This window comes from Emydura macquarii, unplaced genomic scaffold (genome assembly GCF_026122565.2).
Source record: "Emydura macquarii macquarii isolate MOO-44397 ecotype Brisbane River unplaced genomic scaffold, CSIRO-AGI_Emac_v2 contig_3328, whole genome shotgun sequence".
In the NCBI taxonomy this organism is placed as follows: domain Eukaryota; kingdom Metazoa; phylum Chordata; order Testudines; family Chelidae; genus Emydura; species Emydura macquarii.
Window position 1 is genome coordinate 3,376,168 of NW_027133465.1, and position 14,116 is coordinate 3,390,283.

The 14,116-nt window shown below is 45.6% G+C and overlaps 1 protein-coding gene across 1 annotated transcript in view; it reads right to left on the minus strand.

Annotated features, from left to right (window-relative positions):
• The window catches only part of MYO7A (myosin VIIA), a 106,773-nt gene that overhangs the window by 30,404 nt on the left and 62,253 nt on the right, over window positions 1–14,116 (minus strand). Inside the window, 8 exon segments of the mRNA XM_067533304.1 lie at window positions 441–469; window positions 472–667; window positions 2,692–2,865; window positions 3,799–3,918; window positions 7,261–7,387; window positions 10,453–10,580; window positions 11,578–11,667; window positions 13,433–13,609. Of these exon segments, the coding sequence (XP_067389405.1) occupies window positions 441–469; window positions 472–667; window positions 2,692–2,865; window positions 3,799–3,918; window positions 7,261–7,387; window positions 10,453–10,580; window positions 11,578–11,667; window positions 13,433–13,609 (1,041 nt within the window).

Sequence of the window (14,116 nt, forward strand, 5' to 3'; positions counted from 1 at the left end):
CCACCCCTGCCACGAGCGCCAGAAAGTCCCTGGGGTGCAGGACAAGGAACGTGGCATGTCCCCCTCTACCCCTGCAGGTATAGACCCCGCACTCCCCGGGGCAGCTGAAGGGTGGCGCCGTCTGGTGGGAGCCGGGGACTCTTCCTGCCCTGCGCGGGGGGGGGGGGGGCGTGAGGCCGGGGGGCCAAGCAAAATTAAGCATTGGCCTCCGGGCGTTGGAGACCCAGGGTACGCCTCTGTCCTCCAGGTGTGAAATTTGGCTCTTAATGAATGAAATTCTTGGTGCTGGGTCCATTATAAGGAAACAGACAGACAGACAGACAGAACAGCATTCATTTTAAGGCCTCTGCATCCTACCTACCTAAATGAGAAGAACAGAATATTCATGGGCCCCGTTTCCCTCACCAGGAGGCCAAAGTCTGTAACTGCTGAGGACTCACCTTGTCACATCGGTACTCGCCAAACTTCACCCCCGGACGATCTGTTGGTAAATGAGGTTGGTGGCCACGTTGTCTTCGCCCGGATTGTGCCACGGAGTGAAGATCTCCTTCCGGAAGAAGAGCCTCCATGGGGCGTTGCGCTCCTGCGCTCCCTGCTCTTTGGCGTACTGCTCGCACTGAGACACAGCATCCATCACGTGGTCATTGCCGCTCCCCAGAGACGAGACCTGCCCAGGAGGGTACAATGGGGTCACGCCAAACCATACTTTTAGCAGCAGTTTCCATGTCCCATGTGCAAGGAGAGACCACTGTGATTTAGTGGGATCCGATTATTGTTGTTATGTTATATGTTTATTGTTCTTATTATTTGTGGCACCTACGAGCTCTAGTCATGGACCAGGCCCTCACTGTGCTAGGTGCTGTACAAACACAGAACAAACAGGCACCCCCCTGTACCCTCCTACAAGGCCCCTGTGCAGGGGCCAATCACAACTGCAGCCCTATGCTCCCCTGAGGGCAAGAACTCCTCAGAGCTAGTGCCCACATAGAGCACCAGCTTCTAAAGGGACAAGGAGGAGATGGGGGTGTAACCCAGGCCTCTCTCTATCAGCCACGGAGTGGAGAACACGCTCCACCCTCCTACGGGTGGCACAGACCCTCTGCTACCCAGGAGCTCTGGAACTAATTCTGCCTCCCTGAGCACAGTGCTTCCCGGAGTTCTCCCTAAGCCAGACAGCTTGTACCAGGTGGCCCAGCAGCGCTCTGTCCGAATGGTCCAGTCTCCTGCGTACGGTGCTATTACGGATTGTGCAGGCTCCAGGCCCATGCTGGAAACATTCGACTGAAAGCTAAACTTAGCGCAGCATCAAAATAAGCAGGAATGGAGGGCTACATCTCTCGACAGACGTTGCGGGGGCACACGCACGGGCCGCAGCTTTGGGAACAGACCAGAGGATTTCCAAGAATGGCAGAGCTCTGTCCAGGCTTCAAGGTTTATGTAATGCAGGGGTTCCCAAACTTGTTTTTTTGCTGGGCCCACCTTGGAAAATATTTCAGGCTGTGATGGCCCCCTCTCCCCGCAAACAGGTAGCAAATCACAGTACATACGCATAGGAGCACTAAATGAAGCAAGTAATCATTATCCCTGCCGTCAAAGGCGCTGAAATCTTTCAAAAAGCGTAAAATATGGCAGAAGGGTGGGTCTTCTGTGAGAGTGAACTGGCTGTCCAGTGAAACACGGCAGGCAGTTTGGCTTCATATTTCATCAATTGCTGTTAAGGGTTCATTTAGGATTACCATATTTCAAGTTCCCAAATAGAGGACACTGCCAGGGGAGGGGGAGCTGAAGGCAGGATACAGCATCTTCCCCCGCTCTCAGGCCAACAGCAGCACAGAAGTCAGGGCAGCATGGTGTGGTATTGCCACCCTGACTCCTGGGGTGCATGCTGCTGACACCGGCACTGCCTTCAGAGCTGCGTGCCCGGCCAGGATCCACCGTCCTCTTGCTGCCCGGCTCCGAAGGCAGCGCTGAAGGAAGGGGGTGGCCATAATAAATCCCAGACATTAGTTCATATTTCAAAAAACTGCCCGGACGGAGATCGGAGGACCAAAAAGAGGCCATGTCTGGGAAAACCTGGACGTATGGCAGCCCTAGGTTAACTACTTCAGGGCGGTGATGAAATGCAAAGGATACAAAGGTTATCGCCATATGTTTTGCGATCTTGCAACCTCACTACTTTAGCCCTGCACCCCTTTTTGGGTCAGGCTCCCCAGTTTGAGAATCGCTGTATGGAACGCTAAATGTAGTATACTGCTCACCCACTAGGTGGCGCGGTGTGTAAAAATACCTTCTTTAAGCTGACCTCAGCCATACCTGGCAGTGCATTAAAGGATCTTATGATGAACACATCTGGTGTGTACCTTGCTCACAAGCAAGCTCTGTAGCCAGTCCATATCCGGTACAGCGCCATGACAGTTTATTAGGAGTACATGGAGTTACACAGGCAGATTGTGGCTACTGCCTGACTGGATGAGATTTTGCTCTCAGACTATTTTGCCTTCTCATTGACTCTGACCTTTATTCTTAGGGAGTCGTGTCTACCGGTAGCCCCCAAAAATTTATCCAAATGGCTAAGTGCTCCCGGTTCCCTGCTCCCATCACAAGGCAGAACTGCCACCCTGAGGATCCATATTTTCTGGATCAGAAAAGAGGCACCTTCCCCTTCGCTTAGGGGTCTAGGTCACCATGTACCTTGTCAAACAGGGCGATGTAAAGCGAAAACCCAAACTGGTCCTTCAGGCTGATCTTGTCAGCTAAAGAATTACAGAGCTCCTTAGCTGTCGTTGCAGAGTCAGTCAGCAGCGTCTTCGTTGTCCCATCCATAAACGTAACAGGCAGCATGATGGGTTTCTTGGACTTGGTTGCCTAGGAGAACAGGGTCAAACGTTTTAAAGGAAGATGAACCTGAATTCTGTCCAGACTATTTGCCCATTTACAGGTTTATCTCCCAACAATCATAGCCCCTTTTCTGGATCCTTTGCACTAGGACCTAGGGCTGCATTTGTAATATTGCTGCTATATATGTCTCCCAGCATAATGGAGGGTCACAGCCTGACTATTGGCGAGCATCTGCAACTCCCAGATTTTTTAATTAGCATGGTTAATTGTCAATGGGGATTTTCCTTTCTCTTCAGTGGACACTGGATTGAGCCCTTGATGCATGTGCAACATTTAAGTCTGTGCTCAGGCTTGGATACTACCCTCTGCCTCAAACTACCAGGAACGCAGTTCTGTACCACCTTCAAAATACAAGAAGATGCAGAAGAGGAACAGTGCAGACAAGAGGAACAGTAACAAGTGAATATAATATATATGAATACAATATATTTGAATATAATGCAACTTATTCATATGTTCCCCCCCGAGGAAGAAATAGTTTCTGCTTCTGAACTGCTAATCCTCAGAATAAAAGAGACACAACATCCTGCTAAGGGACTGTGAGAAAATGTTTGAGCCTCTAAATGGTACGGCATTCACTATTATTCACTATTCATCTCCCGCAAAACACTCTGAAGAAAAACACTTCCACAGAATTTGTCCAGTTTTTGTTGAAAAAAATGAAAACCTGAAAACCAAACTTTTTGGTTTACGACAACTGAAAACTGAACAATATTGTTGATTCCCATTTTCAGTTGTCAAGGACAGAAGAAACTTTTCCTACAAATATCTGAAAAATTCAGACAGAAATGGACATTTTCGAATGCAAATTTCTGCTCAGTCAAAAGTCACTTTCAACAAAATTTCAACAAACTCTTTTTGACAGGCTCTATTTGCTACAGGGGATTCGGCAGATCACACCTGTAATTCTAACCAGCTGGGGGGCTGTGTCCTTGTCCCATTTGCAAATGTTCTCCGCAGTCTCTCTTCACAATACGGCGCGTAACCAGGAGGACCTCCATTGATGAAGTTCCTTAAATACTGTTGGGAAGAGAGAATGTATTGGTTAGACGATTGACGGCTGTCATCGGCTTGAACACAGCTCCGTGTGTCCATTTCAAAGACTGTCCACCCAAAATGTTATTGCAGCATTGGCCAGAAGGGGGGATTAAATCAAACAGACCTGTAGATAATGAGCAGTGGGGAGACCCTGAATGTAACGAAATCCACACACCAAATCAGTTCCCTTCCATTGCAGGGGCCTTGGGCAGCGGTGCACCTTGGTGCAGCCTGTTCTCCGAATGTGGCATGCAATGGTTTGGTCTCCAGAGGGCTGTAACACTCTAGCCTAATCCAGGTTAATGGGCTTGATGCTGGGGTAATGAGGTGGAGGATAGTGGCCTGTGTCATGCAGGTCAGAATCAATGATCGGGTGGATGCTTCTGTCCTCAAGCTCTCTGACTCAATGGGTACATCCGCGCTGCAAGATGGAGGTGTGATTTCCAGCTCAAGAAGCTCACTCACTTTAGCATGACTGAGTTAGCATGATAAAAATAGAAGTATCGCTGCAGTCTTCTGAGCTAGGCACGTGCTTGATCACGCCTGAGATACTACACATGTACGTGGGCAGCTAGCATGTCATGCTGCTGGGGCTATATGTCTGTTTTTAGCATGCTCGTTTGAACAGAACTAGTGCGGGTATCTCTCCTCGAACTGGGAATTCCACCCCCTGCGCTGGGTGTAGGTTAGATGTACCCTGCGATACACACAGAGGTACGATACCTTATTAATACGTTAGATAGGTATTTATTTGCTTATATTTTTAAAAAAATCCTAGGTTCTAAAGAGGTCCTGTTCAGGACTCTAGGTACTTGACCATATATTTAAAAGACAACCATATTAGTACAGAAAACAAATGAAACCCAGCAGTCTCCCCCAAACGATAGATCAACTTAGACAGAAAATACTCTATAAATAACATAAAAAGACAGATAGAGAGCTCTATAAATAACAGACAGACAGCCCTATAGATCGTAACTCAGATGCTCTCTATATCACTTTGAAAGATAGCGCTATAAATCACAGAGATAGATGCTCTATAAATAACTTTAGCTAGACTGATAGATAAGATGAACGGTAGCCACTCCATGGTTATTGTTGTAACAGAATCTGCGTTGTAAGCCTGATTTCGGCATCACCTCTAAAATCCAAACCCACAAAACTAATGACTTTAGAACTTGTAGGTGAAGTCTGGGGCTGATGCAATATTTTTCTACTAACTCTGAGATAACTCAGAGTAAGTGCTCCTGATTAATGCACCTTCAAAACAGAAGCATTCACCAGAGTCCTAAAAATTCTACAAATATTTTTGCCATCTTATGGTAAAAAAGGAGAAAGAAGGAGAGAGAATATACCGTTTACATCCTTCGGCTAGCCCAGTTCTGTCACTAGGGCACAGGGCCAGCATTTAACTGCTATGATACTTTTAAAAAATGAGTTATTAACATTTGAAGCCCTGATTCTGCAAATGCCTCTGAGCAGGAGACCTGAGTGGTTTGCCGGCAGCTCCTTGCGGATCGAACCTTAAACAGTGACCTCAAAGCGGGCCACTGACAGGCCAGGTTTGACCTGTAGGCCAAGATTAGAGAGTATGATCCTGGCTCCATTGGAGTCAATAGGAATTTGGCCACAGGCTTCAGTGAGGCCAGGATTCCAGCCAAAGGTTTTATTTTCAAGGCTATTCACAACTTGTTTCTAGAAGTGCTGCCCTCTCCTAAAATAAGCCAGCCTTTAGCGCAGATTTAAACATAGACGAACACACTCCATGGGCCGTCTGTAGTGACATGCTTTACTGGGTCTCATGTCTAGCCATAACTGAATTTTCTGCCGTTTCACACTTGCGGATAACTCAAGGCATCCTCTTCATGTAGTTGGCTCGTTGATCAAGCCCGAAGGACCAAAGACCTGATCCAAACGCCACTGAAGTCAGTGGAAATGCTCTGGCTGAACGTCACTGGGCTCTGGATCAGACTACAGGTTCTGAAGTTCTTACTTGGGCAAAGCTCTCACAACAGCAATGGGAGCTTGCCTGAGCAGGGACCGAGGGCTCAGTCCTGCAACGGGCTGAGTGCTCTGCCCAGCAAAGCAGATAAGATAAGATAAGGTCATTCATCGAAGTATGAAATGAGGGATCTCAGCTTCCATTTGGACACAGGAGGAAGTTGGCACTTTCAGTGCAGCATACGGGGAGGTAGAGCAACCAAACAAAATACGCTCATGGATTTGGCATTAATTTAAAACCTTCCTAACTACTTTTAAATTAACCCAGACAGAGACATATATATATACATATGCAAACACCTACGGGAAGCCAAACATCCATATTCTTGCAGAAATGGGATTTGTATATATATATATATATATGAAATTTTAACTGCTTGAGTTGAAATTGTCTATGCCGATTTTTTTTTTTTTTAAATTTTGGCAAAACTGAACTCACCTTGTAATACCACTGGCAGACAAATGTACCAATGCCGGGATCTGAAGTTATGCCTGCAAGGCAGCATATGCATCTACTGAGTGTGCAGAAACCCCATCTGCATATGCAAACTAGCCTTTGTGTATTCCTAGGGGGGAACCGCGGGCATAAACATGCAGTCTGGATGTGCAAGTCCCACTTGAGCCAGAATATGGATGGTTGGCCTCCCACAAGGGTTTGCATATTCTTTGCAGAAGCAACTCAGACATCTGCCTTTGAAAATTTGGCCCCTGCCCTCTCATATACATACACCACAGTCGCTTTTTCTGAACCCCCGTCTGTGTAACCAACCTGTCCAGATGGCAGCTTCCTGTAGGATTGTTAATTATTCTTGGCTATTTTACATAGGACAAGAGAGATGCCCAGGCTGCAAACCTGGGATCAGAGCATCCTTAATTTTCAGGTGTGCTTGGATCAGCCCACTGTAGAAATTCAGGTCAGCGGTGAAGTCTGGCTCTAGATCTGGGTTCAAATTTTTGCAAGGCCTTGAGCTCTGAGGTTTTGGTTTCAATTAAAACCAATTTCCTAGTAATTTATTCTTCTTTATAGTTAGAGGATTTGATTAGAAGAATAATCCTTAGGGCCCCAATTCAGCAAACTACGTAAGCACTTGCTTAACTTTAATTTAACTTCAGTGGGGCTTAAGCACATGCTTAAGTTCTTAGTTGAATTGGGGCTTTTATTACATTAGAACTTCCCTTTAAAATCATAACCTATGTGGAAAGGGCCAGTCATGACACAGTTAAAGAGCAGAGTTCCAACTATTATGAGTTGGCTTTAGCGTTGCAGAAGGAAATGTATAAATAGATACGTCAGGCAAATGATAAATAACATTTGCTCTTCACCTTCACAAACTTTTCAGAAGGAGCAAAGCATCCCACGCACAGCGACATTAGGATCCAGCCTCTGGCATGGCTGCTTTTTGAAGGGTTCTGGGTGAGTTGTTTGCAGATTTGACAATAGATTTCATCCCTGCAACAGAAATCAGGATTAGATCTCAGGCCAATCCACAGTCCAATGAAAGTCAAGGGGAGTCCTTCCCATAATTTCAGCAGGTTTTGGATCAAGCCCTTAATGAATAATTCGCTACTTTTTCTTGTGACATCTGCCTCTCCGGTTTGCAATCTATTCCTAGATATTCAAGGGACTGCTGTCTTTCAGATGGGACATAAAATCAGACTGACAGCTTGTGGTAATGACAGGTACCATGGCACTTTTTGAATGTCTAGGGGTGTTAACCTTGGCCAATTCTAATCTGATAATTACATCCCTCCTACAGAAATCCCTCTTGCAAATTCAACTGGAAATGGCATCCCTCTACACTTTGGCAGAGATATTCCACAGGTGCCTTTAGAAACTGGGCATCGAGGCAGCTTTGAAAGTCTCAGCTTTCTTGTACTAAGTTGCTGTGTAGTGTTGATGTGTCCATTTAGACAAAGAACCATCACATTCCTTCCTAGCAGCTGTAGTGGGTAAAATGATCCTTGTATGTTGTTTATATAAAGTGCTTTGTGAGCTTTTGGGATGAATGGTGACATATACTAGAGGCGATGTGGGTAATGACACCTATAGTTGAGGTGACCCAACATGTTCCATTAGAAGACCCAGTTTTCAGTTCCTTATAACTTCGCCAAATTGTAACTGCTTGGGCTGATTTTTTTTTTTTTTTTTTATTTCAGCAAAAATGGTTTAGAAAGATGAGTCTCAGAATGAGGTTTAGGAAAAATATGTGTTTTGTCCATGTTAAAAGCTTCTTACATCTGTCTTGTTGAGAAGCTCTACTGCCTCCATGCTTTGGAACAGAGACTTAAAATTTGGTAGGGGGATCACCCTGGGGTCAGGAAGGCACTTTTTGCCATCCCCATGAAAATCCACCCATATTTGGCCAAGTTATGAGCCTTTCAAAATCTTAGTTTGCACATGCTCAGAGGAGGGTGGCAGCTGAATTCTCCACAGAGTCTGTCTGCATCCTCCATCCCCGCACAGCGCCGATCTGCTGACCAGGCTGCATACAGCCCATCACGACTGAGCATGCTCCATCGGGGATGCAAAGGCTGAGCAGTGCTTTTCTTTGCAATTGCTCCTGGTGGGGGACTGGGGACAAGGCGACAGGGTGTCATTACGATGAGAAGCCAAGGAGGGGAGAGACTGGGATGAGGAGCCGAAGGAAAAGGGGAAAGACTGATGAGGAGCCCGGGGGAGGGGAGAACTTTGACTGGGATGAGGGGCTGAAGGGAAAACTGGGACCAGGATCAAGACAGGCTAGCGGGGATGGGTCAGAAGTGGACAGGGAATTGGGGGCAATAAGGGTAGATGCATCTGTGACCATTACAGCACAATCCCCTCAGAATCTGGATTCCCCTCAGAACCCAGAATTCCTGAGTCTCACCATTCCTCTGCTGTCAGCAATGACTGTGGAACCCCTTACAAAATCTATGTCTTACCTCCCTCTAGTGGTAGGCCCACAGAGAGGATGAAAATCTACTACTGCTACCAGCTATGGATCTAAAGGTTCTAACCCTCTGATGTACTGCGTGGGAATCAATATGGTTCCACATGATGGAATTTCTGTTTTTTCAGTTTGTTTTTATATAAAAACCTAGGAAATCACATAAGAAAACCCATGACATTAAAAGAATGTTAAGTTTGCAAAGTCAAGCACTCCAAGTGAAGAAATGCTAGAATTAAGGTTGCCCGTGCAACCTAAATTCAGCCCGCTTGAGCTTAATACAGTCTTTAATTATATGATCACAAGTATTTTTTCTGTAGGACTCCTGCCTCATTCAGTGTATAAGGATGCACCTACTTTAGGGATAAGTCGAGGTTATGTAGTGAATAAGGCTGTTGCCTGTAGGATCCCTGCCTCATTGGTTACAGAATTTGGAAGATGTGTTGTGAATGAGGCAGGGAACTGCAGGAAGAGAAAGGATGGATACTCAGCTGAAGGTCACCGTGGAGAACTGAATCCTGTTCCTGCCTCTTCCACAGAGTTCCCATGTGATACAGGGCAAGACACCTACACCAAACTTTTCACAAGTAGTCACTAATCATGTGTTCCTCATTTTGTGGATTCCCAACTTCAGATATCTGGAGTCTGATTTGCAGAGGTGTTGAGCACTCACAAAAGCAGTTGAGGTCCTTCTCCTTTGAACATTTCAAGCGCTGTATAAGGCTCTGAAAAATCAGATTCTTAGCATTTCAAATTGGGCCCCAAATCAGTATGCACTTTTAAACTTAATCTGCCTTTTCCGCAGTTCCCCATCTGTAAAATGGGAATAATATCTCCCACCTCATCTCACAGGGTTGTAGTGAAGATACATTTATTGCACATCAAACACTAATTACAGTGATGAATGCCACAGAAAAGCCCATGAGGAAATTAATAATTCTGTATTCAGAGCAGGGGCATAGGGCCACACACTGAACAGCGAGTAGAAATATTGAACAGCTGCTCATTAAGTGAGCACTGTCCATTCTGTGCCCTGAATGAGGCAGGGTCCCGTGGAAAAAAATAGCATATGATCTTGTAATTAAAGACATTGTCTGACTGCATATGCACAAAGGAGCTGAGTTAAGGTTGCATGAGCAATCTTAATTCTGGCTTTTCCTATCTTTTGAGTTTTGCAAGGTCAGCAATGTTCTTCTAACCTAGTTTTTTTTTTTGTATTTTAATAAAAGAAATATATTCTTTTAACAAAAGAAGACCAGCAACTCAGGATGTAATGGCATGGAGAAAAATAAGCAGTGAAAAGAAAGAATGAATGCTAATAACCAGGGCCTGATCCAAAGTCCATTAAAGTCTATGTCAGCTTTTCCACTGACCCCAATGGGCTTTGGATCAAAACAGAAATAAACATCTAACAAACATGATGGTAGCCTAACCCCATTCATATAGAGGAAGAGAGTTTGAAGAATGGTGCAATATGTGTTTTATTCAATTGCACAGATTAGCAAACACATTTTTAAAATGAGAACAGCTTAACTAATAGGGGGGAAAAATTGAGCACGATGGTCGACTCTTTGCACTGATTTCTAACCTTAATGCTGGCCTGAGGATGCCATTACCGATAATGAAATGCAGCTTCTCCAAGTTGGAGGTGGGTCGGTCTTCGAGCATGCTGTTGCCTTGGAGGGTGGACTCACCATCATGGAGTCTCTTTGTCACCTGTCAACCGAAAACATTGTTCTCTTTCTGGATCACGTGTTGCTATGGTTCTCCTCTCCTGCACCCCAAGTCTCTATGAACGGCTGCTCCCCCAGGTAGGACTCTAATCTCAGTTCACAGGAGAACCCCCTCTCCTGTTTATTCAGAGGGCTACAATTTTACCCTCTAGCCTACCAGTGATTTGGATGCAGCTCTTTCGACCTTAATTCACCAACTCCTTGTATGGTACATATGAAGGTGAACCAAGTTCTGTCTAATCAACCCAGTATCTTCTCTACGGTATCTGTGTTGTCTTATCCTAGTCCTTTGCCCAATTTTTTCCCCTATGGCACCTGCAGGCCACATCTCTGATGACCCAACCTCAGCTGGGGTAACTCTGTTGGAAGGCACTGGTGTTACACTGGTCTATAACTGATGAGGATCTGGCTCGTCATCTCTTCTCTATTCAATAATCATTAAAAAACAGTAACACAATTAAAATGCACTCCATCACCAGCCAAAAACACAATGCCACGGCTGTAAGTGTGTAAGCACATTCGTGGCTGTGATCATTGTTACTGGTTTCCTCTGACAGTGGACGCCATATTGTATAAAAAGGAGGCTGGATCAAGAAAAAGGATTCTCTGTCCCAGAGTGGGCCAACACAAACCCTTTCTAGCTGGAATGCTATGCAGGCGGAGCTACGTGAAAGGCTGGAAGGCCGTGTGAAAGAAGAGATGGACAGGTGCTTGATGGACGGAGTTTGGGAGCTGCCCCAGGCACAGGAAACTGTGGGGAAGAAGTCATAAGGTGCAGAGTGACAAAAAGAGACACAGGGAGCCAACCTTTCCCTTTAAACAATCCTTAAATCCTTCAGGCTCCCAAAGATACAGAGAGCACCAAACCCAGAGGAGGTCTGGTTGTGTTGTGTCTGGGGGACAGTCGGAGAGAGTCAGAGAACCCTACAGACTGCCCCTATCCCACTTGTGCTACCCAGCCACAAAGCATCTCCTCTCACCTCTTCAGTCAGTTTGGATTTTTTCTTGAGAGTCAAGGAGACCAGTTTGTGCCGCACACTGTTCTTCTTGTGTCCATCTGTGTGAGTGCTCTGCAAAGGCAAGAAGCACAGCCTCATTCCTGGGACAAACACAACCCTACAGAGCAGGTTTCCTGTGTATCCGAGTTACCAGTTTTTAGAAATGGCAACATTTTCAGTGGATTCTGGGCACTGATTTGATATTTCAGAGAGATGGGCTGGGACCAAATCCCTACATCCAAACTCCTCCAAACCCTGGTAACGCTCAGATCTGGATCTCAATATTGCAGCTGGCCACCTGCAATAATAATAATAACCTGGATCGAAACAACCTCAAATTTTAGGAAAATTACAGCTCAAAGCCATCTCTAAGACTTAGTTTATGGATTTGAAGCAGCTGACCACTTATGAATATCCACCCCATCCATTTCTAATTTAATCTAACCAGACATTCATGCCACCCAGAAAAATGAGACTATTAGTATCTGAGAAGAATAGTTTGTCTCTAGGATAAAAATACATTGCTAAATTTCACTTCTCTTCTCTAGGGGCTCTGCTGATGCCAGCCAACTGAAATATGCTCTTCTGTCCAATGAAAAAATAAAAAATGGTTAATTATACAGAACGAAGCTTGATTCTTCATGTATATTTTAGCATAATTAGATCCCAGTGGAGATTACTTTTCTCATCAGGAGCGCTAATGAGATTGCTACATTATATCATTGTTTCTGGGAATATGACTGGAACTCGGCGTTTTATTTATTTAGATCTACAAAGAGTGTTACTCAAAGATGCCGGTTCCTAAACTCTACAGGGCCTTGATGTAAGTGGCAAACACATCTCAGAGGAGCAATATCATTTATCGTATCCCACACCAGGAAGCCAGGCCACTGAAAATGTCATGGCGTCACAGCTGTGCCCAGACATTAACATTGGCTCCTTTTGGAGGGGCTCTTCTGTGCCCCCCCCCCGGGAGGAGCTTGCTCTCCCCACCGCCGACCCCAGCTGTGGCCCCAGGAGGACCTCGTTTTCTCCCCTCTCGCCACCATGATCCCAGGGCCACAGGAGTTCTGTGCCCCCAACAATTATTGGGGGGGGCATGCCTCTGTTTGCCCTCCCTTGCGCACGCCGCTGCATGCCATCTTGTATAAGGCAGATTCTCAAAGACAAAAGCATATGGACTGCCAGAGCGCAATGACCAATGGACTGTCCAGTCAGATGGCCCGCTTTTGGTGGCAGCCAAAGATGGATTCTTAAGGCGGCATGTACTGGTCCCATAATAACGTAGCGGTGCAGCACTATTTACCACAGGAGTGATTTTCTCCTGACCCCAATAGAGGGTTGACTCCCATGGGACAATCCCAGACCTCTCGGCTCCCAAACATCTTTGGCCTGCCTCTCACAAACACAGAGCAACACGTTCATTTAAATCAAACCAAAACACTCCACCGCACACACAGTTCTCCCCCGAGGGGGAGGATGAGAGAGAGATGAACTACACATGACAGATGTGAACCCCGTTGCTTCACGCACGATTAATCGTAACCATACCTCGTTCTGATACAGTGCTTTGCATCAGTAGAATATTATGGTGACAAGGGCGGCGTAAGAATCTAGGTGGAACGGAATTTATACTTTTGAACGCGAGGGTTGACAGTACAACCTTGTTGTTTTCTCCTAGCTGGCTTAGCTGCAGATGAAACCTACAAAACTATTAGCCTCAGTCAATCCCATCAACAGTTAGTTTCCAACCAGATCAATTTCTACTTTAATGAACTGCACATCAAGCATATTGGTTCTTCTGTAGGGGTAACTCTAAAGGAAAGAGCATGCTCACCTCTCCTTCCCCCTGCAGAGCCTGCAGCTCTTTTTTATAGGTCTTTTTTCCTAGCGTCTCATAGATTTTGGTCATCACTGGAATCTTCTCGCTGCCATCACTCATAGCTGTATGGTATTTCGGCTCAGGAAGGTCTCCCATGAAACGAAGAATAGTGATCCACACCGCAAGTGCTGCCTGTTTGCAATAAAGGTGTGACTTACTAGCGTTCTTGGCTTGGTCTGGGTTAATATGATTAATGGCATGTATTATACTGCCTGTAATAACGCCATGGCCACTCGTGACTGGACACACCCCACCCCTAAACACTTCTTGACAGCATGGGTAATAGTCAGATCCTCTACTCCAAAAGCATAGGCCCCTGCTACTTGAGTTAAAGGAGAATCTTCTTTGGCTGTTAGCAGTTCAGGGTCTATGACAAACAGTTGAGTGGTTCTGAATCAGTCCAGGAGAGGGCAGTGGTGTGTATACAGTGTAAAATGACTAGTTCATTGCAATGTGTACTGTAAATGCAAAATAAACTAAAATTGTGCAAGATGGACCGCAATCTGGAAAATATAGGACACACCTCTCATTGAAGTTGAAGGTGAAGATATGCTGGAAGATATGGTGTAGTCACACACAAATGACTAGACTCAATGCCGGAGTAACTGGGGGAAAAGTAATGGCCCATGCTATACAGGG